Source organism: Balaenoptera borealis (genome assembly GCF_965194805.1).
Source record: "Balaenoptera borealis genome assembly, chromosome: 1".
Classification (NCBI taxonomy): Eukaryota; Metazoa; Chordata; class Mammalia; order Artiodactyla; family Balaenopteridae; genus Balaenoptera; species Balaenoptera borealis.
The window spans coordinates 106279087-106304918 of record NC_138860.1 but is presented as its reverse complement, the minus strand read 5'-3'; the positions used below and the strand labels follow the sequence as shown (position 1 = coordinate 106304918).

At 34.1% G+C, this 25832-nt stretch overlaps 2 protein-coding genes across 9 annotated transcripts in view; one reads left to right on the top strand and one right to left on the bottom strand.

The window, feature by feature from the left end:
- MFSD14A (major facilitator superfamily domain containing 14A) overlaps positions 1-5448 on the top strand; it is a 37637-nt gene extending 32189 nt beyond the window's left edge. For 5 of the 7 annotated variants that reach the window (XM_082385118.1, XM_082385119.1, XM_082385117.1 and 2 more), the window contains 4 exons: positions 660-772; positions 1881-1978; positions 3077-3240; positions 4205-5448. In XM_082385118.1, the coding sequence (XP_082241244.1) occupies positions 660-772; positions 1881-1978; positions 3077-3240; positions 4205-4411 (582 nt within the window). In that variant the 3' untranslated portion in view covers positions 4412-5448. The remainder of the gene's footprint in view (positions 1-659; positions 773-1880; positions 1979-3076; positions 3241-4204) is intronic. The other 2 variants (XM_082385121.1, XM_082385123.1) reach the window with 1 other exon arrangement.
- SASS6 (SAS-6 centriolar assembly protein) overlaps positions 5358-25832 on the bottom strand; it is a 53086-nt gene continuing 32611 nt past the window's right edge. Inside the window, exons 14-17 of one of the 2 annotated variants that reach the window (XM_082384289.1) lie at positions 25465-25593; positions 10074-10171; positions 7910-8004; positions 5358-7805 (exon numbers count right to left, since the gene is read on the bottom strand). In XM_082384289.1, coding sequence (XP_082240415.1) covers positions 7702-7805; positions 7910-8004; positions 10074-10171; positions 25465-25593 — 426 coding nt within the window. In that variant the 3' untranslated portion in view covers positions 5358-7701. Of the gene's footprint in view, positions 7833-7909; positions 8005-10073; positions 10172-25464; positions 25594-25832 lie in introns of both variants that reach the window. The other variant, XM_082384290.1, reaches the window with a different exon arrangement.

The window sequence follows — 25832 nt, the reverse complement described above, 5'->3', positions numbered from 1 at the left end:
TCTTTTAAGAGACCAAACTGAGTTTCAGAGTGAGGTGACTTGCCCAGGGTCACATGGTTAGAGCCAAAATGATGATTAAGGCTGTTTTTCCCAAGGCTGTGTTCTTAGTTATTAGCCTACACGACTCCCAAGTCATACTTGTTAAACTGATCTACTGTTCATAAAAGCATCATGGTTTCAGCAGTAGGTTAATTTAGGTGAAGGATATATGAGTAATTGTGCTGTTTCAGCTTTATTTAGTCAGGAGAATAAGCGTTTTGGATTAACTTGGACCTGTAAAAATTTTTAAGCTATTACATAACAGGGACCTCTAAACCATGAGTTAGAACCTTTCAACCCTACTGTTTACAATTTCTGATTTTAAGTGGTCCTCAGGAGAAATGTACTGAACACGAAGTTCACCTTTTCTATTTTCAGTTTTCTGACTTTTCCCCTGAATCTGGATCTGTGTCAGCAGAGGCACCTTTCATCTGCTTATATGACCTGAAGTAATGGTTTCAGATATATTCAGGGCAATTGTTGCTGAAAAGCCAAAATGTAGAAAAGTGGTAATAGTCCTTTTATATTATAGATTGAAATGGGTCACCAAATAGCTTTTTTTCTTTTCAGTATTAAAAAGCTTATTCTAATAAGCCACTTTGATTTTTCATATTTTCTAGACCATAGTCTTGAGTTTACTTATGAGGTCAATTGGAAATAAGAACACCATTTTATTGGGCCTGGGATTTCAAATATTACAGCTTGCATGGTATGGCTTCGGTTCAGAACCTTGGTAGGTACAAATATTTTAATTTTCTTAATTTTGTTGTTTGCCGTGTTTTTGTTTTTTTTCAGCTTTATTGAGGTGTAACTGACAAAACTTTTATATTTCTTAATTTGCTTCTCAATTAAGGCTTAGACTTTAATGTCTCTTAATATGCTTTTTTTTTCTCTCAAAGTGTATATAACACAGGTTTCTCACTTGTGTATTTGTATATTCTATAGTGGCTTGAGGACAGTGGAGTGACATTTTGTATCTAAGCAACAGGTTGGGTTTTTGAATGAGACTGAGTTTTTCAATCTCTAATGAGCATTTAATCCAGTTTAGTTTGTCAGAAAAACACTTGTAATCCCAAAGCAGCAAGGTTAGGAAAAAAAAGTTGAGTAACACCAGTGATCATTACTGATGGCAAACCAGAAGTCCGGTTGTTTTGGTCCCGGCTTTATGCTGGGAAAGCTCTCTGCTTTTCTTGCCAGTCTGGTTTCCTGCAGGGTGGGAATAGTGCTGCTGTCAGGTTGCCCATGCACACCTTTGTGCTCAGGTATTACAGGACTGAACTCCACAGTGTGCAGTAGCGTTTCATTCAACTGAACACATCATCTCTGTTTGGACTTGGGTATGAGTAAGCACCAAGAGTATGTTTTGATGGATGTTTTATTTTTCAGTCTAGCCTTGCAAAAGAGGTGCTCACAATTTATCGAAAACATTTCTTTTAAACATCAAGCCAGTAGCACATTTAGATCAAATTAGTGATTTCTTCACACTGAATCACAGATCTCTGGGAACCTTGCCGTTCTACTAGCGAACGTTTGGAAACATTTAATGATGTTTCTCAACATTCTCTCCCCACCCGCCCAAGTCCTGCAGAAATAATACCCAACACACTTTACAGTTTAGATGTGATATGTGATATCCCAATTCTACGTTGAAACCCACAGCATTCTTGTGAATAAGTGGTTGTTTTACTGCTTTCTAGAAGAGTAAACAGGGTTAGACTTCTAAGTTACTTGCCCAGTCACACAGGAAAGAAGGAAGAGCAAGTATAGTTCTCCTGACTTTGACAGGTACAGTGGAGAATAACAACAACGTACTATTCTTGTTTTGTCGCCTCTGATTGCAGGATGATGTGGGCTGCCGGGGCGGTGGCAGCCATGTCTAGCATTACCTTTCCCGCTGTCAGTGCACTTGTTTCACGAACTGCTGATGCTGATCAACAAGGTGAGTTGATAGGACCCAATGATAATTATTTAAAAATACAGAATATTCTAATCCTCTGTTCTGTCTCTTTCCTAAGTTCTGAAACATAAGCGTATCTTCAGGGTAGAGAATTTTAAATTGCTTTCATTGTACTCAATACTCTGTAATGGCCCAAATGGGAAAAGACTCTAAAAAAGAGTGGATGTATGTATAACTGATTCACTTTGCTGTACACCTGAAACTAACACAACATAGTAAGTCAATTATACTGCAATAAAATTTTTTTTAAAAAAACAAATTGCTTTCATTGTAAAGAGGAAAAGCAGATTCTAGGGTATTATCCTTAGGTAGATAACCTTGTCTGTCACTGTGAATATGTGGCCCTGTCTGTTCTTTTGCTAGAGAATTTAGTGATGAAGGTTAGTCACCTTATATTCACTAACCATTTATTTATTACATAAACAATATGCTATGATGTGCTAGACATCTCAGGGATACACAGATAACCCTTTCATTAACATTGCATGTTTGTCACCTAAAGACACATAGAAAATGTATTGTCTTACACTTTTGTGGCAGGAACACTTAATTCTTAAAATACTAATAGGTGAGGAATAATTCTTTGAAAAGCCTGTTTATGTCAAAAGGAAAAACAGGGGCATTACAAGAGTGGCAGAGGTCACTTAGTTATAAATAAGGAAAGGCCTGTGGCCAAATCAAGTTGCATTTTAAATTTGGGATAAGATCCCAGAGGTAAACAAAAATCAAACACTATAACAAGGGGCTATATTTGGGGTCTTAAGTAGCTGCTTGGGGACAGAGTTTTTAACAGCTGTGCTTATGAACCCATGCTGATTTTGAGCCAAGAGATTTTTTTTTAAAGGAAATAAAGTGCTTTTGCCCCCTTGTTTCTACATTAGACCTGAGCTTACATTTGCATCAGATAGCTCACTATACTTTGTAGAGCTTATAGCTTCTAAGTAATTTTGATGCCACTGCAGTTAAGTTGCTAGTGTCTGATAAAAGTTTTGCCTTTAGAATAAGTGATTTCATGTTTGTATCGGTTCTAGGGTAGGAAAAAATAAGTGGTACACTAAATAACTTGTGTAAACAATTCAGGTGTCGTCCAAGGGATGATAACAGGAATTAGAGGATTATGCAATGGTCTGGGACCAGCCCTTTATGGATTCATTTTCTACATATTCCATGTGGAACTTAAAGAACTGCCAATGACAGGAACAGACTTGGGAACAAACACAAGCCCACAGCACCACTTTGAACAGGTAATTATAAAATATAGTTCATTTGGCTGGATTGAAAGGTGATGTTTTTTGGTCACTAAAGCTTTTATTTGAGATTCTTAGATTGAATAAAAACACTTAAAACCAAAGCCTAAGGGACTATGTCCTCCCATATACGTACTTCTTTCATCTGAGGCTTCTGGAATGTGAGAGGTTCCCTGTATCAGGTCTGCCTTCTGTAGAAGAGTCAGTTAGGTGCTGGTAAACATCTTTGTTCACTTGCTCACTATACTCCCCTCCTTACAACTGAAAACATTAACAGCGGAACATTATTTTAGCCAATACAAACAACTCATTAGTTTCCTTGTATTTAGCAGAGTTCTACACTAATCTTCTAACCAGCTAAGACTACTTTTAAATAAAAAAGAATGTCTGTGGGCTCTACACAGGTAAAACTGGCAGTGCAAGTTTTTGCTAAGAATGAATGTGATTTGGGGCTAAAACACAGGGTCTATTTGATTCTTCTCATGGTAACAACATTATCTGTGTTTTCCTTACTTTCAGTCACTAGAGAATATAGTTATCTTTTTAACAAAGAAAATGGTAATTGATTCTGCTACTGTAGTTAATATTGTATGTTACTTGATTTTAATTGTGAGATCTCCCTGTTTTCCTCTTGAACTAACAAATTAAGTGAAGGTTCATAGAATGTGTTCAGATTTTATGCTGTAAATGACAATATATTTTTGCATGTATTTGTTTTAAAAAAATCTTTTGGCTGTTTCTTGGGTCAGCTGTTATCCCCCAGAATTTTACGTTAAGAGTGTGATAGTGTTTCTTTTCCCCTTGAAAAGGGAATGTTTTTTCTAACTGTGGCTTTAATGAAGAAAGAGAGGAGTCATTGGCTTATAATTCACAGCAATCAGTTACTACTAAAAGATAAGCAATTTCTTGTTATGAACAAAGAAGTCTTTGCAAAAATCCTAATTCTCTTTTTCTTCCTCAGAATTCCATCATCCCTGGCCCCCCCTTCCTCTTTGGAGCCTGTTCAGTGCTGCTGGCTCTGCTTGTTGCCTTGTTTATTCCGGAGCATACCAACTTAAGCTTAAGGCCCAGCAGCTGGAGAAAGCACTGCGGCAGCCACAGCCATCCTCATAGTGCGCAAGCGCCAGGAGAGGCCAAAGAACCTTTACTCCAGGACACAAATGTGTGACAACGAAATCAGGAAGACTTTTCTATCAGCACCCAGGTCTTAGTTTTCACCTATAGTTCTGGATGTACATTCCATTTCCATCTACAATGTACTTTTAAGATTGTCTTAAGAAATGTATCTGCATGAACTCCGTGGGAACTAAAGAAAAGAACTGGACAGTTTTCCAAAGATGTTACAATTTCTTTTGAAAAGAAACCTTTTGTTTATTAGCACCAGTTTCTTGCCACTAAGCTTTTTATTTTATTATACATCCTTTAATTAAAATTAAAAACTATATATGTAACTTCTTAGATACTAGCAATGTCTCTGCTACCATTTCCTTCAGGTGTTGAGCTTTAACTCTATTTATGCTGACTCGCAGTGAGACAGAGTAGATAGATAGTATAGTGTGGAACTGTTCATTTTAACATTGTAAAATCGTGAGTCAGATTTTAATATTGTAAAATCTTGGGTCAAATAATTCAAAGCCTTAATGCAGATGCACTAAAGTAAAGAAATGGTAAATGAACTGTTTGCATTTAAAAAAACAAAACTCTTAAGAAAACTATACTAAATCTGAATCATGTTTCAAGCTTGTCTGTAGTAATTTTATTTTAAACATTATTCACTACTGTTTTTGAAATGAGAAAATATCAGCCATTTAGAATTTAAATTGGGGTGTTTGGAGCCTGTAAATCTAAATGCTGGCTCGCATTTGTTCCCAGCTACTTATACCACTATTCTTTTAATGTTTGCATAATCGTAAGAACCTCAACACTTGAATACATAATCTAAAAATTATATAGTAAAGCTGGTAGCCTTGAAAATGTCAATGTGATATCTATATGTAGATAAATATATATAGTGGCCTTTCAGGACTGTCACAGTAACACTTTATTTACAGAGCTAATGTTTGTCCTAAATTTTCAGGACCCTAGAAGAGAGCTTTATACAATTACTGATGTGAATTTCTCTAAAGTGTATATTTTTGTGTCCAGTTATATTATTTAAAAAAGTGTTACTTTGTAAAAATTGTACATAAAGTATTGTATAGTTTACACTGTTTTCATCTTATGTGTGGTTACTGCTTAATGCTTTTTAAACTTGGAACATTCACTATGGTTAAATAAGGTCTTAAAAGAAATGTAAATATCCTGTTAATAAAATTAAATATTTTAATGATTTTTTTTTAAAGAAAGTCTTGATCTGTGATTCCCTTATGAGGCCTGTTTTGGCTTTGTTACTATATTTTTTACAGTAACAAATCAAAGCATTATACCTTCCCCTTTTGAATCCATTTCATTTCCCTCAATAAAATACTGTTGTAGGAAGACAAAAGCAAAGAAATGAAAACTTAGTTCATAAATTAACTGTAAGAAGTACTTAATTTTCTAAGCATAGGTGTTGTAGGTCAGTCCTATGTTTGTTTGTTTTTACATACTGTTTACGTCAGATTCCCAAAATATTAATACTTTATTAACAAATCTCACAGTTACAGAAATACATTAAATGCAATATTTTGATTATTAACGCATGTACAACTGCACACAGCAAAACAATTTCAAATAAAAGTTTAAGAGGTAGAGCAAATAATTGGCACACTCGAAAGTCTGTGTATATACATTTAGTACCAAAAAGTCTTTAGCAAGTTGTTTGATATCAAAATGATCTCTATCCTATCTTTTGGGAGTTCTCCCAATTTTCCATGTGTGGATATGGAAAAGGATATCTATATTTAAAAAAAAAGAGCTACCTGTATGTCATGTATCCTATCCAAACCCTTGTCACAAAGTTTTATATTACATACTATTTACAGGAAAGATTCCAATATTGCCAGAAAGTTTCTTTCCAGATTATTAGTGCTTTCAAGTTATTATAACTGAGTATTCTTACTAATATAGTATATCTAAATGACAAAAATATATATATAAAAAGTGACTACCTAATAACGGTTATTAAATTTTTTAGATAAGATCCCTAGTTTAAGACAGCTTGTGGTTGCCAGCAGTTTCAAAAGTATAAGGAAAGACTCAATAAATACTGTGGCTTCATAAAAAAATTAGCAAATACTTTTTGTCTTACCATGGAAGCCAATAACGTTAGCATGTCATCAATATCCTGAAATGTCTCTTTTCCTCATCTGTGTAATAAGGTCCTTGAAAATATTTTTTTTAAGTATCACATGAGCATTAGCAATCTCTTGCAAACAAATTGATTTAGAGTTTTCTTAAGAGAATGCTACTCTACTGGATGGTTGTCAGTAAGAAAACAAAATGCAACCCTGTGATTCTGGGTGAATTTTTTTAAATTACCTCATTTTTCCCAAGGAACAATTCTTACTTGAAACTTAATTATAGGGAGAGAAGAAAGTTGTAACTTCTAACATTATTCATTTTGCCTACTTTACTAATAAGCAAACATGAAAATGAACCTATTTTGATATAAACAAAATGAATATTCATGATGCTCTCAGGAAATATTTTGTGTAAGTACTAATTTTTAAAACAAATATTCCACTAATACAGATTTAACTGTATAACAAACAAAACTCCAAATGAAGGAGAAAAACTGGATGACTGTAGACTTCCAGGAAGCATTAAAATCCATAAACTCTGCACCTCAAATGACTAAAAGCACTTTGTACCTAATCTGGTCATGTAATTAGACTGTCCAAGATTTTCTGTACAACAAATTTATCAAAATTACTTAACAGACTTATTCAAAAGATAATTTAAAGGTTTCAAGGAAAATATTTACTTGCTATGAAGAATTTATTCATTTAAGGTAATTTCAGGACTTTTCCCTTTACTGTAAATGTCATCAATAATACATCTCAAGAGATAATTATTTTCCCTTAAAATTCTCAGGTGGCAAATTTAAAACTTTTATTGTACTAATGAAAATGATAAAATGAATTGATAGCATTCTTTGGTTTCATACTAGTATATATATCTGAGCAGGTTTTAATTAATTGAGATATTGAATATGATTAGAATGTCCCTTACAAGGATCAACTCTTTCCTTAGAACATTTGAAAATTTCTAAGGATTAGTTTAATAAAATTCATACTATTATTCTACAAAACACCATGTTCCAAACTAAAAAGAATCTTCACCCATTCCCTAGTACAAATTTGCCCCTCTAAACTGCATAAACAACAGCAGTACTTAAAGGATCCAAACAATCTAATACAGTAAGTAGCTCAAGTAAACTTTGAAACTTGCTTATTCAGAATTTGATCTGTGCTGTTTCTATATTAAAACCACGCTGAATTTCTAAAATTTCAATAAAAGTAAAAGATGACACTAGGATTAACTGTTTGGTAACTGCCCAGGGAAATATGCTGAAGATGTAGAAGGGAGCACTGTGGGTTTTGAAGATGTCTGTAATGCTAAAGTGCCGTCTTTTTGATGGTCTGCAAATGAGGACAAAAAAAGATTATCTGCATTCACGTAAGTCTTTATGTAATACATTAAATTAAACCACAGTGTACAATCCATTTCAGAAATGTCTTCTCACCTGGATTATTAAATAGATTTTGGTTGAGCCCACGTAAAGGAATGCTGTCTTCCCTTTTCTTCAGATATTTGTATTCCAGCCCTAAATTTTCACCACTTGAAATGAAAATAGTAATTATTTACTTATTTTAACAAAGTCTTACTTTCTCTTCAGTAAAGTTTGAATGTTTAATCTATATACATACATATACTATGTATACAATGTTATATTTATACCTTTGTTCAAAACAAATCCCATTTTTCACTGAGTTCTTAAGCAAATAATTTATCTATTCATAAGCCAAAGTATACTTCTTCCCAGTAAAGAGTAAGTTATCTTTTTCCTTTGACCAAAAGCTCCTCAAAATTTTGTAATGATTCAAAGTTGTCATTATTAAACATTAATACACATTGTACAATAATGAATTCTGGTCAGATGAATACAAATATGAAATTTTGAAAAAACAAAGGAGAGGATATTTCTGTAGTTGTATTTTTCCTCTTTCAACCACGATATTCCTTCTTTCTAAATCTGTCCAGTATTAACAGTTTCTATATTAGTACACTTGCAAGAAGTAGTTCAGGGCTCTTGCAAAACAATGACATTTTATCTTTAAAATTAAATAATGGTCTTTTCCCAATTTTCAGAAAAGAATTAAGTGGGTGAATAGGTGTTTTTTCCAATTTAAAATTTTTTCTTTAACCGTTGCCACTTATTACTAGCTGACAACAAAACAACAAACCAATTCTAAACAAAAATCTCAAAATAGCTAAACAGTCCCAATTTTATGGACACATGATTATGTTTGACTTTGTACCACAAATATGATCTGTAAGTAAAATTGTTTTTAGTGTACATGATGGAGTTAAACATATAAGCATCATGGTGTTCTACCATTAATATGAATTCTAGGTGCTCTGCCACTTTAACAAATATGAGCTTAAATATAACAAGCACATACATTTCAGGACTTCAAAGAATTCTCACTTTTAAAAAACAGAGGCTCGGGGCTTCCCTGGTGGCGCAGCGGTTGGGAATCCACCTGCCAATGCAGGGGACACGGGTTCGTGCCCCGGTCCGGGAGGATCCCACATGCCGCGGAGTGGCTAGGCCCGCGAGCCACAACTACTGAGCCTGCGCGTCTGGAGCCTGTGCTCCGCAACAAGAGAGGCCGCGATAGTGAGAGGCCCGCGCACCGCGATGAAGAGCGGCCCCCGCCTGCCAAGACTAGAGAAAGCCCTTGCACAGAAACGAAGACCCAACACAGCCATAAATAGATAAATAAATAAATTTATAAAAAAAAACCAAAACGAAACAGAGGCTCATAAACATTAACTATTTTAATACTCGTCTTGGTACTAATTTTAGAGGAGCCAATGAATGAAGAGAGCTGGAATAAGACGCCTCTTTGAGCCATGACAGTAATTTTTTAGTTTGTAATATATTGGGGATGGTGATAGCTCATGATAATGAGTGCCAGCAGACAAGCCTTAAAGCAATTACATTTTAAGTAAATAAAGGAATAAGAAAACAGTATTACAAACATAAAGACTACCCAGAGAGACAAGTTTGCATCTATAAGTTGTTTACTCTAGCTACAACTCACTGATTCAGCAAACTTCAGTACATAAAACCTGCTTAAGATCTAAAAAAATAGGCAAAGAATCTCTGAGTAGGCAAAAGAGAAGTCACAAATTGGCACTAAAGCTTATTTATGTTAGCTTGGCTAGGGGGCAACCTCACAAACCCTTTTACTCTTATTTACCCCAGAATTCTAACAGTTTAACCAGCTGATTTCTCAGTTTACTTTACACTGGAAGCAATTACTCAGAAAAACAAAGAGCTTCTAGAGACAGACACAGCCATATAGGAAAACAAAAGCAAAACAGCCAACTCTGAGGAATTTAAAAGATTTCTATCCATTTGCCCGAGAATATATGAAAGGGTGTTCTTCAGTTATGTAGGAAAATCCCTTTTAAAAAATTAAATTTTACTATATGTCTATCCTACAGTTTTAAAAAATATGAGAAACCTCTTTCTTACAGCTAAAAGGGACTAAGTCAAATCCCACTGATCAGCAACTTAAAACGTTACATAAATAAGTGGTCATAATAGCTTTCAAACACTGGTAAAAACTCCCTGACTTTCAAAATTACAAACATTAAATTTTATGTCAAGAGCTTACTTTTCCTTATCAGTTGAGCAAGGCATACTAACAGTTGTTCCTGATTGAACATCTCCTAGTGATGTACTTGGTTTTGTAAACTGCAAGTTAAACTGCACCTGTGAAGAGGGAAAACATGTAACTGAATTAGTGAGAACTGAGACAGTTCTATATGGAGATAGGTGGTTAAATTTTTTCTCTGATGAATATAGACCACAGAAGTTCAACCTATATTTTATAACACAAGCACATTTTATTGAGAAGATTTAATTTAAAAATCCTATTTCTCCTTGACAAAAAAGTTCCTGTCATATCAGCAAGATGAACAGCACAAATTATCTTAATTATTTTGAAACAAAAACATGAACACTAATACATTTAAATGTTATTTTTAATGCTAAAAGTAACCAAGTACCACAATGATGCATTTACCTCATGCATTCTGAGAATTCTTCCCTTTTCATGAACTTAAAGCCTGTCATATTTAAGGATTCTAAATGAGTGCTAGGAATTTGAATATTGAAATAGTCAAAAGTAATCCAAGAATCTATACAAAAGTCCAAGCTAAAATATCAAGCATATAGGATGTAGTAGTTTACTGAAAGTAATAATGACTATGACTGAGGGGGTTTCATACCAGGAATGGGTTCTATGTTAGGAAGTCTATAAATATAAGTCACCATACTAATAAATCAAAGAAAAAAGGTATGACAACTCGCATGCAGAAAAAAGAAAGAAAGAAAAAAAGAGAAAAAGGCATGAGAAGATAAGAAATATCTATTTTTGGTAAAAAAAAAAAAAAAAAAAAAAATCCTAATAAAATAGGGAGAGATACTAGCTTAATAGGATAAAATTATAAATGAGAAAGGTATATGCTGCTGTCCTTGGCTATCAGGGTTCAATATTCTAAAGATATCAGATCATATTAAATACAAAGAGGATTTTTAAAAAGTGAGATAAGCTGATTTTCATATTCCTTACAGAAAAATAAACATGCAAGAGTGAAGCAAATTTAAAGAGTATAAGATATTAATACATAATATAGTTTCCAGCCACCAATAATTAGAAAACCAGACAAAATAAACAAAAAGAATGGTCCCAAAAACTGAACAACAAGTAGTACAGGACTGTGATCTCTAAGGAAAGTGTGATCCCTACAACTGACCCAGCTTTCTAATTAGAGGCACTTCCTGACTATAGGTACGGAGAAGGAACATAATTGCTAAATGGAGGAGATTAAAATCAGTTCAGGGAGGATGAGGTGCCTGGAGGCTGCAAGGAACAATTCTGAAGAAAAGTAAGCTATAAAGAGAACAAGCCCCAGAAATCTACACATGAATCCCCTTGAGTTTTTGCTGAGTACTAGGAACATGCATAGGGTAAAACTCCACAATGCTGGGCAAATAAAAATGGGAGTTTCAAGCTGAACAATTTCCAAGGTTCATAATCATGGAGACAAAGTGGACAGTCCTTGGTAATCATTTAGGGCATTCTGTGGGGAGCTTCATAACAGGGCTGAACTATCCCTTGAGTAAAAGCTACTTTAAATGCATCCTAGTAAAGCTAAAGAAAAAGGAGAAACAACAAAAAAAAAACTCAAAAAGGACCAGGGGATCCACAAGTAGCTTAAATACCTGCCACCCTTTAAAGGAAGATAACAAAATCCAGATAATCAACAATGTAACATTAACAATGTTCCACATCCTATCAGGAATTATTAAAGGGACTTCCCTGGTGGTCCAGTAGTCAAGAATCTGCCTTCCAATGCAGGGGATGTGGGTTTGATCCCTGGTCGGGGAACTAAGATCTCACATGCCGTGGGGCAACTAAGCCCACGTGCCACAACTACTGAACCCACACACCTCAACTAGACAGCCTGCGCACCACAACGAAGAGCCCTCGCTTTCTGGAGCCCATGCACCGCAACGAAGATCCCACGTGCCACAGCTAAGACCCAAAGCAGCCAAAAATAAATAAATAAAATAAATATTTTTTAAAAAATTATTAGAAATGACAACAAGTAGGAAAACATGAGTCATACCAAGAAAAATCACTCAACAGAAACAGATCCAGAGATGATACAAATGATAGAATAAGGATGCACATGTTAAAACAATTATAACTATGAACAAGGATGTAATGGAAATCAAAAGTATGAGAAAAATGGAAGATATAAAAAAGAATGAAATGGAACTTCTAGAGATGATAAATTAAATATCTAAAATGAAAAGTTCTCACTAGACAGAATTAACAGCAAATTAAACAATGCAGAAGAAAAGATTAGTGAACTTTAAGAAAGCATTAGAATCTAATATATATAAAATGAAGCAAATAAATGAACAGACTCAATGGGACAATATCATGTGATCAACCATGAGTAACTGTAATACTAAAAGGAGATAACAAAAAAAGTGAAGAGGGACTTCCCTGGTGGCGCAGTGGTTAAGAATCCACCTGCCAATGCAGGGGACACGGGTTCGAGCCCTGGTCCAGGAAGATCCCACATGCTGCGGAGCAACGAAGCCCGTGCGCCACAACTACTGAGCCTGTGCTCTAGAGCCCGCGAGCCATAACTACTGAGCCTGCGTGCCACAACTACTGAGCCTGCGCTCTAGAGCCTGTGAGCCACAATTACTGAGCCTGTGTGCTGCAACTACTGAAGCCCGTGCACCTAGAGCCCGTGCTCCACAACAAGAGAAGCCACAGCAATGAGAACCCTGCACACCGCAACGAAGAGTAGCCCCCGCTCGCCACAACTAGAGAAAACACGCAAGCAGCAACGAAGACCCAACACAGCAATAAATAAGTAAATAAGTAAATAAATAAATAAGCAAATAAATACATACATACATACATACACACATACATAAATACACAACAGTTAAAAAAAAAAAAGTGAAGAAATAATGGCCAGGCCAGAAACTGTTCAATCCAGGCAACTATGGAATGATGGCTTCAATGCTGAAAGGAAAAAAGAAACTTGTCAACCTAGAATTCTAAATGCAGAGAAGGTCAAAATAAAAATGTTATGACACAGAAGCAGAAAGAATGAATTGCCCACAGACATGCACTATAAGAAATCTTAAAGAGCTGCACTGTAAGAAATCTTCATTACAGGAGAAAGGAAAATGATACCAGATGAAAATGTAGATCTACATAAAGGAATAGAGTTGTGTAAATAGTAAGTATATGGGTAAAAGGACTTTTTCCTCCCTGTTTAATTTATTTAAAAGATATATGACTGTTTAAAAAAAAAAGTGGGATTTATAACAAATGCAGAAGTAAAATTTTGACAATAGTTAGCAGGACAGGAATGAGGAAATGGAATTATTGTAAGGTTCTTACATTATATGGAAAGTAGTATACAATTTTGAAGATAGATTATGATAAGGTGAAGATGTATACTGTAAACTCTAGAGCAAAAAAAAAATAAAGCCAATAAGTAGAGACAAAATAGAATGCAAAATAAAATCAGCAATTAATTGAAAAGTCAGGATTAAAGTAGAAAAGAGGGACAAAGAACAGATGGGATATATAGAATACAAACAGCAAGATGATAAAACGTATCAGTATATACATTAAATTTTAAATTGTTAAAGACAATGTCAGAATGGATGAAAATATAAGATTCAGGTATAGAATATCTAAAAGAAATCCAGTTTAAATATAAAGATACAGATTGGTAAAAGTAAAAGGACAGAAAGTGATACATCATGTAAACGCTAAGAAAGCCAGAGTACAATATTAATATCAAGGTATAGTCTTCTTTCTGCTCTGAGAAATGAAAGAACAAATTCCTAAGGGTCAAAGAGAGTAAGGAAAATCCCCCTTCTTTCACAGTTCTTATCTGCCCCAACCCTCAGTCAATTCAGTGGAAACAGAAGCGACAGGGGTTATGATGACAACAGCAGTGGCCAAGCAGGCACCTAAAACTCTGAAAGAGGGGAATCACACCCTCTGACCAGAGGTGCTGTGGTCTCAGAAGCATGATACAAATTCTCATTATGTTTTTTCTTTCTCTGTCCTCCCAATGTTTGGCACCAGACACAGACACAATTGCAGGAACTGTGTCTTAGACCAAGGGAATTTAGGTCCATGATTTCTAGCCAGTTTTCAGGAAGGAGGACTCAGGGGATTCTGAAATCTGGAGGGAAATCACAGAGAGAAAGGAACTCAAGAAAGAGATCCTATAAAAGCTGTATATGAACTATTGGGTTCTATTCTAAGCTGGACATGCAAGATCTGACCATAGTCACCATACCAAAGGCTCTGAGAACTCAACTATGGAGTAAACCACCACCCAGGTCACAGAACAGGCACTAGATGGTGCACACATAGACAGATACAAATAACATGGGCTAACTCTTTAAGGACTGAACTGACACAGAAACCACAGCCTACAAACGGTAAGTCAGAATTTGCAATTTGAACCTAACAAAACTATTTGCTACAAAAAAAAAATTTTTTTAATTAAAAAAAAGTTTTAAATTCACATTCTCCTTAGGATTTAAACAACATCTAGAGTCTCATAACATTCAATACTGGATCCAGACAGAATCCAAAATCACTCAACAAAGAACCAGGAAAATCTAAGTAATTTGCAAGGCAAAAAACAAGCCAACAGATGTCAACTCCAAGATGGCAAAGATAATGGAATTATCAGAAAGGCAGTTAAAAGTATCTATTATAACCATGTTCTAAGAAGTAAAAGTGAATACTCTTGAAACAAATGTAAAGAAAAAGTCTCAGTAAAAAAAAAAATAGAACGTAAAAAAGAAACAAATGGAAATTTAAGAACTGAAAACATTCACTGGATGGACTCTATAGCATTAAACTGTAAGATCAATCAATAGAAATTATCATATCTGAAAAACAGAGAAAAAAGAAAGGAAGAAGAGAGCCTCACAGACCTATGGGAAAACAGACATGGTCTAACATTCATGTTGCCTGAGTACCAGAAGGATGGGGGAAGAGTGTAGGGCAGAAAACATTTTTAAGAAATAATGGTTGAACACTTCCAAAATTTGGTAAAAGGTATCAACTTAGAGATTCAAGAAACCTAGCAAATCCCAAAAAGGATACAAAGAAATTCATGCCTAGACACATCATCAGACTCCTGAAAACTAAAGGAAAAGAATAAAACTTGAAAGCAGCCTGAGAAAAAGGATGCATTATATATAGTTGAACAACAGTTGGAATTTACTTCAGATTTCTTATCAGAAATCACGGAAGTCTGAGGGAAGTAGAATATTTTTAAAGTGCTTAAGGAAAAAAAACTATAAATACAGAATTCTATGTCCAGAGAAAATATCATTCAGGCATGAAGGTGAAAGAAGCATGTTTCCAAGAAGAAGAAAAACAAAGAAACTTCTGTGCCAGAAAACCTCCTCTAAAACAAAAGCTAAATAATATTTTATTATTCAGGGAAGTGATATCATGGAAAACATGGAATACCAGGAATAATGGAAGAGCAACAGAAATGGTAAACAGGGATAAATATAATGGACCATGCTTCTCCACTCAAGTGTTTTACACATATGTATATTTGTTAATAGCAAAAATTACAGCACTGTCTGATAGTTTCCAATGTATAGCTGTAATACATATGACATACCAAAACAAAGGGGTAAAGGTAAATGGACTATACGGTAGTAACGTATTTATATTCCACTTGAAGTGGTAAAATATTAATTCTATACATACTGCGAAAAGCTAACTATGTTTATTATGATGCCTGGAGCAACCACTAAAAAAAAAAAGTGTACAAAGAGATATAATTAAAAAACACACCAGAAGAACTAAAAAGGAATATTTAAAAAATGTGCAAATAATCCAAAAATGAAGTCAAGAAAGGGGAAAAAAAGGAATGAAAAATAGAGGGAACTAAATATGCCCTTTACCTGAAAACCTTTTTAAATAGGAATATACACAAGTTTAAAGAAAAAGGGTGGAAAAAGATACTCCACGGAAACACCACTCGAAAGAAAACCTGAGTAGCTATATTCATATCGAACAAAGTAGACTTCAGAGCATGAAAAATTACCAAAAATGAAAGAGGAAATTACATATTGATGAAAGGGTCAAGCAACCAAGAGGACATAACAATTATAAACGTGTATGCACCGAACAAAAGAGCTTCAAAATATATGAGGCAAAAAATGATAGAATTAAATGGAAAATGATAGAAACGGAAACACCCATAATAATAATTGGAGATATCCACACTCCTCTCTCAGTAACTAATACAAAGTCAACAATGATATAGAAGAACTGAACAAAATCAACCAACTGAATTTGACTAACATTTAGATCAGTGAAGTTTATCCCAAGAATGCAAGGCTTATACAATATTTGAAAATCAACATAATACATCTATTAACTGATGAGAGAAAAATCACACAATCATATCAATTCATTAAAAAGCCACTAGTAATGAGTTTAACAAATGAGTATAGCAAGTTTTCAGGATACAAGGTCAATATACAAAAATCAATTACATTTGTATACAGCATTAATGAATATTCAGAGAAAGTAATTACTAAACAATTATATTCACAATAGCATCAAAATGAGTAAAATACTTAGGAATAAATTTAATAAAAGAAATGCAGAATTTGACATTGAAAACTGCAAAACACTGATGAGAGAAATTAAAGGATACTTAAATAAATGGAGAGGCATATTAACATTCATGGATTTAAAAACAAAATATTGTCAAAATGACATTTCTTCCAAAATTGATCTATAAATTCTATATACCCTATCAAAATTCAAGCAGGCTATTTTGTAGAAGTTGACAAGCTGAATCCAAACATTTATATGGAAATATAAAGTATCTAAAATAATAAAACAAGTTTGAAAAAGAGAGTTGGTGGATTTATACTACTCAATTTCAAAACTTAATATTATTAAGTCACAGTAATCATGACAGTGTGGTATTGGCACAAGGATAGACAATCAATGAAACAGAATTAAGAGTCCAGAAATTCTTACATTTATGGTCAAATGATTTGCCTAAATCAAGTCTTTAACAACTGTTACTGAGAGAACTGGATATCCACATGCCAAAACAAAACAAAAAAACCCAAGACCCTTACCTCATTCCATACATAAAACTCATACTATACATAAAAAAGTAACTCACAATGGATCATAGATCTTATTTCCACCTGTGGTTGCACAGAGTTCTTAGATACGACTCCAAAAGCATCATCAACTAAAGAAAAAAATTTGGTAAACTAGACTTCATCAAATTAAAAACTTTTTGTTCTTCAAAAGAGAAAATAAAAGAGAAGCCACAGACTGGAAGAAATATTTGCAAACATTTATCTGATAAAGGACTTGTATCCAGAATATTTAAAGAACTCATAACTCAAGAGAAACAACCTAATTTTAAAGCAGGCAAAAGATTCAAATAGATATTTCACCAAAGCAGATATACTGATGTCAAACACACACATAAAAAACTGCTCTCAACCTCATTAGCTTTTAGGGAAATGCATGCTAAAATCACAAGATACTTCTACACATCTACTAGAATGCCTGAAATTAAACAATTGACCATATCAAGTGTTGATAAGGATATAGGACTTGAACTCTCAGGCTGCTAGTGGTAAATGGCACAACCACTTTGGAAAAGTGTGGTAGGTTCTTAAAAATCAAATATATATTGTCAGCCAATCCATTCCTAGGTACTCACCCCAGAGAAATACAAAGACTTGTACACAAATGTTCATAGCTTTATTTGTAGTACCCAAAAGCTGAAAATGACCTGAATGTTCATCAGTTGATGAATGTATGGATAAGCAAGTTGTTGTATACCCATACAACGAAATACTACTGAGCAATTAAAAGAATGAACTACTGATACACACTACCACCTGGATAAAGCTCAAAAAAGTCATGCTGAGTGAAAGCAGACATAATGTATGATTCTATTCATCTGAAATGCAAATTTATAGAGACAGAAAGCAGATCAGTAGTTGCCTAGGGCTGGGGGCAAGAGTGTGGATTAACTGCAAAAAAGCACTAAGGAACATTTTGGGGAAATGTAAATGCTCAAAACTAGACTGTCATGATGGTTCCACAACTCTATAAACTGACTGAAATTATTGAACTGTAAACTTAAGCATGGGAGGATTGCATGTATGAACTATAATAAAGTTTTAAATTTTTTAAAAAGTCACCTTAAAAAGAGTAAAAAGATAATCCAAAAATTGGGAAATAATAACAGTTAACATATAAAACCAACAGCAGACCAGTGAATGTTCAGAATATATAAAGAACACTTATGATGCCATCTTACAGGGGTTAAACATCCCAAACAGAAAATGAATAAAAGAAATGAAGAGAAATTATACAGAAGAGGAAACATAATCCATAGATACATAAAAAGATGTTCCTCACTGAATAATCAGGGAAATGCTGATTAACATCAGTCACTAGATAGGCAAAATGCCTCTGACCTAGTTACTTTTAAGAACTTGTCCTACAGTAAATACATACGCACCCAACATAGGTACACCTCAATACATAAGGCAAATGCTAACAGCCATAAATGGGGAAATCAACAGTAACACAATAACAGTGGGGGACTTTAACACCGCACTTACACCAATGGATAGATCATCCAGACAGAAAATTAATAAGGAAACACAAGCCTTAAATGACACATTACAACAGATAGATTTAATGGATATTTACAGGACATTCCATCCGAAAGCAGCAGAATACACTTTCTTCTCAAGTGCACATGGAACATTCTTCAGGATAGATCACATCTTGGGTCACAAATCAAGCCTCGGTAAATTTAAGAAAACTGAAATCATATCAAGCATGTTTTCCAACCACAACGCTATGAAATTTGACATCAATTATAGGGAAAAAAAGTGTAAAGAACACAAACACATGAAGGCTAAACAATATGTTACTAAATAATCATTGGATCACTGAAGAAATCAAAGAGGACATAAAAAAATACCTAGAGACAAATGACAATGAAAACATGACAATCCAAAACCTATGGGACGCAGCAAAAGCAGTTCTAAGAGGGAAGTTTATAGCAATATAATCCTACTTCAAGAAACAAGAAAAATCTCAAATAAACAACCTATCCTTACACCTAAAGCGACTAGAGAAGAACAAACAAAACCCAAAGTTAGTAGAAGGAGAGAAATCATAAAGATCAGAGCAGAAATAAATGAAATAGAGATGAAGAAAACAATAGCAAAGATCAATGAAACTAAAAGCTGGTTCTTTGAGAAAATAAACAAAATTGATAAACCATTAGCCAGACTCATCAAGAAAAAAAGGGACAGGATCCAAATCAATAAAATTAGAAATGAAAAGGGAGAAGTTGCAATGGACACCACAGAAATACAAAGGATCATAAGAGATTACTACAAGCAACTACATGCCAATAAAATGGACAACCTAGAAGAAATGGACAAATTCTTAGAAAAATACAACCTTCTAAGTCTGAAACAGGAAGAAATAGAAAATATGAACAGACCAATCACAAGTACTGAAATTGAAACTATGATTAAAAATCTTCCAACAAACAACGTCCACGGCCAGATGGCTTCACAGGTGAATTCTACGAAACATTTAGAGAAGAATTAACACCTACCCTTCTAAAACTCTTCCAAAAAATTGCGGAGGAAGGAACACTCCCAAGCTCATTCTACGAGGCCACCATCACCCTGATACCAAAACCAGACAAAGACATCACACAAAAAAAATTACAGGCCAATATCACTGATGAACATAGACACAAAAATCCTCAACAAAATACTAGCAAACTGAATCCAACAACACATTAAAAGGATCATACACCATGATCAAGTGGGATTTATCCCAGGGATGCAAGGATTCTTCAATATACACAAATCAATGTGATACACCACATTAACAAACTGAAGATTAAAACCATACGACCATCTCAGTAGATGCAGAAAAAGCTTTTGACAAAATTCAACACCCACTTATGATAAAAACTCCCCAGAAAGCGGGCTTAGAGGGAACCTACCTCAACATAATAAAGGACATATAAGACAAACCTACAGCTAACATCGTACTCCATAGTGAAAAGCTGAAAGCAATTCCTCTAGGATCAGGAATAAGACAAGGATGTCCATTCTCACCACTTCTATTCAACATAGTTTTGGAAGTCCCAGCTACAGCTATTAGAGAAGAAAAAGGAATAAAAGGAATCCATATTGGAAAACAAGAAGTAAAACTGTCACTGTTTGCAGATGACATGATACTATACATAGAAAATCCTAAAGATGCTACCAGAAAACTACTACAGCTAATCAATGAATTTGATAAAGTTGCAGGATACAAAGTTAACGCAAAGAAATCTCTTGCATTCCTATACACTAACAACGAAAGATCAGAAAGAGAGATTAAGGAAACAATCCCATTTACCATCACATCAAAAAGAATAAAACACCTAGGAATAAACCTATAAGGAGCCAAAGACCTATACTCAGAAAACTATAAGATACTGATGAAAGAAATCAAAGATGACACAAACAGATGGAGAGATATAACATGTTCTTGGATTGGAAGAATTAATATTGTGAAAATGACTATACTACCCACAGCAACCTACAGACTCAATGCAATCGCTATCAAATTACCAAGAGCATTTTTCACAGAACTAGAACAAAAAATTTTACAATTTGTATGGAAATACAAAAGACCCCAAACAGCCAAAGCAATCTTGAGAAAGAAGAACAGAGCTAGAGGAATCAGGCTCCCTGACTTCAGACTATACTATGAAGCTACAGTCATCAAACAGTATAGTACTGGCCCAAAAACAGAAAAACAGATCCGTGGAACAGAGATAAACCCATGCACCTAGGGCCACCTAACCTACGACAAAGGAGGCAAGAATATATAATGGAGAAAAGAGAGTCTCTTCAATAAATGGTGCTGGGAAAACTGGACAGCTACATGTAGAAGAATGAAATTAGAACACTCCCTAACACCACACACAAAAATAAACTCAAAATGGATTAAGGACCTAAATGTAAGACTGGATACTATAAAACTCTTAGAGGAAAATATAGGTAGAACACTCCTTGACATCAATCACAGCAAGATCTTTTTTGATCCACCACCTACAGTAATGAAAATAAAAGCAAAAATAAACAAATGGGACCTAATGAAACTTCAAAGCTTTTGCACAGCAAAGGAAGCCATAAACAAAACGAAAAGACAACCCACAGAATGGGAGAAAATATTTGCAAACAAAGCAACTGACAAGGGACTAATTTCCAAAATACACAAACAGCTCATGCAGCTCAATATCAAAAAAGGAAACAACCCAATCAAAAAATGGGCAGAAGACCTAAATAGACATTTCTCCAAAGAAGACATACAGATGGCCAACAAACACTTGAAAAGATGTTCAACATCACTAATTATTAGAGAAATGCAAATCAAACCTACAATGAGGTATCACCTCACACCGGTCAGAATGGCCATCATCAAAAAATCTACAAACAATAAATGCTGGAGAAGGTGTGGAGAAAAGGGAACCCTCCTACACTGTTGGTGGGAATGTAAATTGGTACAGCCACTATGGAGAACAGTATGGAGGTTCGTTAAAAAATTAAAAATAGAGCTACCATATGACCCAGCAATTCCACTTCTAGGCATATAACCAGAGAAAACCAGAATTCGAAAGGATGCATGAACCCCAATGTTCATTGCAGCACTATTTACAATAGCCAGGACATGGAAGCAACCTAAATGGGCACTGACAGAGGAATGGATAAAGATGTGGTACATAAATACAATGGAATATTAGTCAGCCATAAAAAGGAACGATATTGTGCCATTTGCAGAGACATGGACTGACGCAGAGAATGTCATACAGAGTGAAGTAAGTCAGAAAGAGAAAAACAAATATCGTATAATATCCCTTATATGTAGAATCTAGAAAAATGGTACAGATGAGCTTATTTTCAAAGCAGAAATAGAGTCACAGATGTAGAGAACAAACTTATGGTTACCAAGTGGGGAAGAGGGGGTGGGATGAACTAGGAGATTGTGATTGACACATATGCACTATTATGTATAAAATAGATAACTAATGAGAACCTACTGTATAGCACAGGGTACTCTGCTCAATGCTCTGTAGTGACCTAAATGGGAAGGAAATCTAAAAAACGAGTGGATATATGTATACGTACAACTGATTTACTTTGCTGCACAGCAGAAACTAACACAACATTGTAAAGCAACTATACTCCAATAAAAATTAATTAAAAAAAAAAGAATTTATCCTACAATCTATTTGTACAAAGCCACAAAGAAGTATATACAAAGATAACTGCTGAAACATGTATGACTATCTAGACTGAAAACAACTTAATCATCCATTAACAGAGCACTATTATAGTACATCCATATACTGGAATACTTCTAACTTATTAAAAACAAACAAGCAAGCAAAAACTTACATTCTAATACATGAAAATGGACCTGTACCATGATAATACTGTTAAACGAAAAAAGCAAGGTGTAGAACAGTGGGCATGTACTATTTATGCTTATCTATACCAACACTCATGTATAAAAACATACAGACATATACATATATCCTTGTATATATTTTAAGTATTTTTCAAATATATCACAAAAAACTCCCAGGATTTTTTCTCTGAGGAGGGGACTAGGGACCACAGGAGGTACATTTAGACAATACATCCTCTTAAATATTTGGGAGCTTCCCATGCTCATATATTTTTATCTATTTTTTAAATAGTTAATACAAAAGAAATAAAAATTAATTTAGAACCATCTGTGGAATGAGGTGGTTAATCAAACTGAGAAACGCCATCTCTAGATAAAATCTGTCTCTGAATACACACTCTGGGCTAAACACTATCAAAAATTAATCAATCATCTGATCTCAGTTCCTTTCTTACTGCAGAAAATCCCTCACCTACTTCATAATCTCCAGGATGAAATCTGATCATGTTTGACTTTGTGAATTTATGCCACACAAAAAGAATCAGAATCAGATACTCTAAAGTTTTTAAGAGATTCTGTCACAAGTACTTTCTTTGACATCAAATAACATCTCCTCTTTAATAAAAGGTTAGTCTGAAAGATACTACAGTTTACCATCATAATGGTGTTTCACCACAAACTGTACTTTGTCTTGTTCATTGCTATATCTCTTGCAACTAGAACAATGTCTAGCCACAGCAGACATTCATTAAATATATACCGAATGAATGAATCCTTAGAGATTACTGTCTTCAAAAATAAAAGTGAAGAAACAAGTTATTTTGTCTATTTTGCTTTAAAAGTATCAAGTGATCTTTCTATTTGTCAGCATGGCACGACCTTTTAAAACACTCCTATGTATTTCCTTCAGCATGATTTTGTTTATTTCTTAATTTAACTCATGTTATTCTACATCCTCACAGTTAAACAACTACTTGAATGTACTAAATCTTGACAGTAACATTTTAAGAAATCAGGTATATCACAGATTCAATGTCATTAAATAATTTTTTTTTTTTTTTTTTACCGCAACTAAAAAGAACATGTTTTAATGGCCATGGCTGCTAGCACAAGACTACCTAGATTAGCGGTCTCCATAGCAGGCAGTGATTACAACCACCCATTGGGGTATGAGAAGAAAATCTTTTAACTTTGATTTATACACATTTTTTCATCTCATTCTTTAATTTCTATTTTGGAATACATTTTATTATTAATAATAACAGGTAACATTAATGAAGCACTTATGTACCAGGCACTATTCTAAGCAAATGCAGCAGCTCACTTAACACTCACAACAATCCAGTAAGATACATAAAATTATTGCTCCACTTTACAAATGGAGAAACTGAAACACAACAGTTGGATATTGTTTTTTGTTTGTTACTGGCTTGCCCAACTTCATACTGACAGAGGCAGGATTTAAACTCTAACAACAGATTCCATGTTTTTAACCATTATAATTGAGTAGTATATGCATTCAATTCACAAATAAATAAATAAATATTCATGTATCAGAGATTCAAGCGCAAAGTGTTTTGTTAGTATTAGGGTTTTTTGGTTGTTGTTGTTAGGGATGCATATCAAAAGAATATGGAGATCAATAATATAGGAGACACTGGAAGTCTTGAGTCAGTATTTAAGAACAGGATTGTTATAATGATTCCTCCGATTCCAGAAGAGCTATAAGAAAGCTAACCTTATAAGTCATATTTAGTCCTACCAACTAAGCAATTATCTGTAGTAGTTCCTGTCCTCATTTTGGACATTATATATATTCCTGGAAAGCTGTTTAAAATAAAAAAGCAATTGTGAATTTGATAATAATTCTCAAGAAAAAACTGATACCAAGACGTAAACACACTTGAGCATACTGATATTTATTTAAAAACAACAGTATTCCTTTGATTACACAAATCTAATTTTCAATAAGCAGTATAAGAAAAGCCAATTAAATGCAACTAAATACTCCTTACATAATAAGATTCTAAGCATAAAAACTCAGGCTTAATTCTCATTTCACTGAGAATTCTCAATAGCTCCAAATAGTAATTAATAAGGTTATGGCTAAAAAGAAGTACATGCCTAAGCAACACAGCAAACTTATTTTTAGGGCAGCCCAAAACTAATTTGAGAAAGAGTTTATAATAGCAGTTTCAAAGTCCTCAATTCTACCTTTTATAAAATATTCTTTTCAAAAATGTTTGTGTCCATGATTTAGGAAAAAAAATCAATTTGGACCTGAAGTTAGGAATGAAAACAGAATCAGTGGCTCATCTGGGTGGATTAAATTACAGTGAAAATAGAATTATAATACATGTGAAAACAGTGTATATATCTAAGACAGTAATAACAATGATGAAAAACTCAGGTGAGCAGAAAAAAGCCTTCGCAAATAAATCAAGGTTTGGAGGGATTGCTAAGCGTGTGCTATTTGAGATAATGTTGCCAGAACTACATTTTATAACTTGTTATAACCCTGCCCATCAGACCCTTAAATTCTGACAATGGGATCCAAAATGTCACCACAGCTAATATACCGGCAGTATGAAGTCAGTGATCCTAGATAAGTTTGAGAGTTGTAGAAGATATAAGGAGAAGAATGAATAAAAATGGAGAGGTTGAACAGGAATAAAAAAAGTTTAAACATACTGATATCTAGGTTATTATAAATTATAGTGACTCAAAAAAAATCATATAATGTAGATAGTATTTCCTGTAAGCATATACACTAGATATTCAGAAATATATTCATCTAATACATCACCTAATACACTTAGCAACTGATCAAAGAATAAATTAATTTTTTAAATTAAAAAATAAATTGCTATTTAAAAAAAAAAAAAAAGGTATTAGAAAAAAAAAAAAAAGTATTAGAATTGGCTACCTTTGGTCCTGAAACTGGGTGGATGGTATTTTTGGCAGCTATAGGATGAGGAAAGGTATTCTGGAATGCAAATGCAGAGGAGACAGGATAACCAATCCCACAAGTTGGGTAAGTCAGTCTACTCTCAACCTAAAAATAAAAGCATAAAAAAGGTTGAGAAATTAGTTCTAAATGGTATTTGGTGATCCAGGAGGCATTAGTATCTGTTATAATAACTAACAGTTAAGGACACTATCTCAGAAATCGATTTTGTTTATCATGACACCACAAAACTCTGCTTCATTATATAATATATCACGAGGCTGGAATACCTTTGGTCCAGAGGGCTTTTCAGAGTGGCTTTGCAAGCTTAGACAAAACAAAACCAC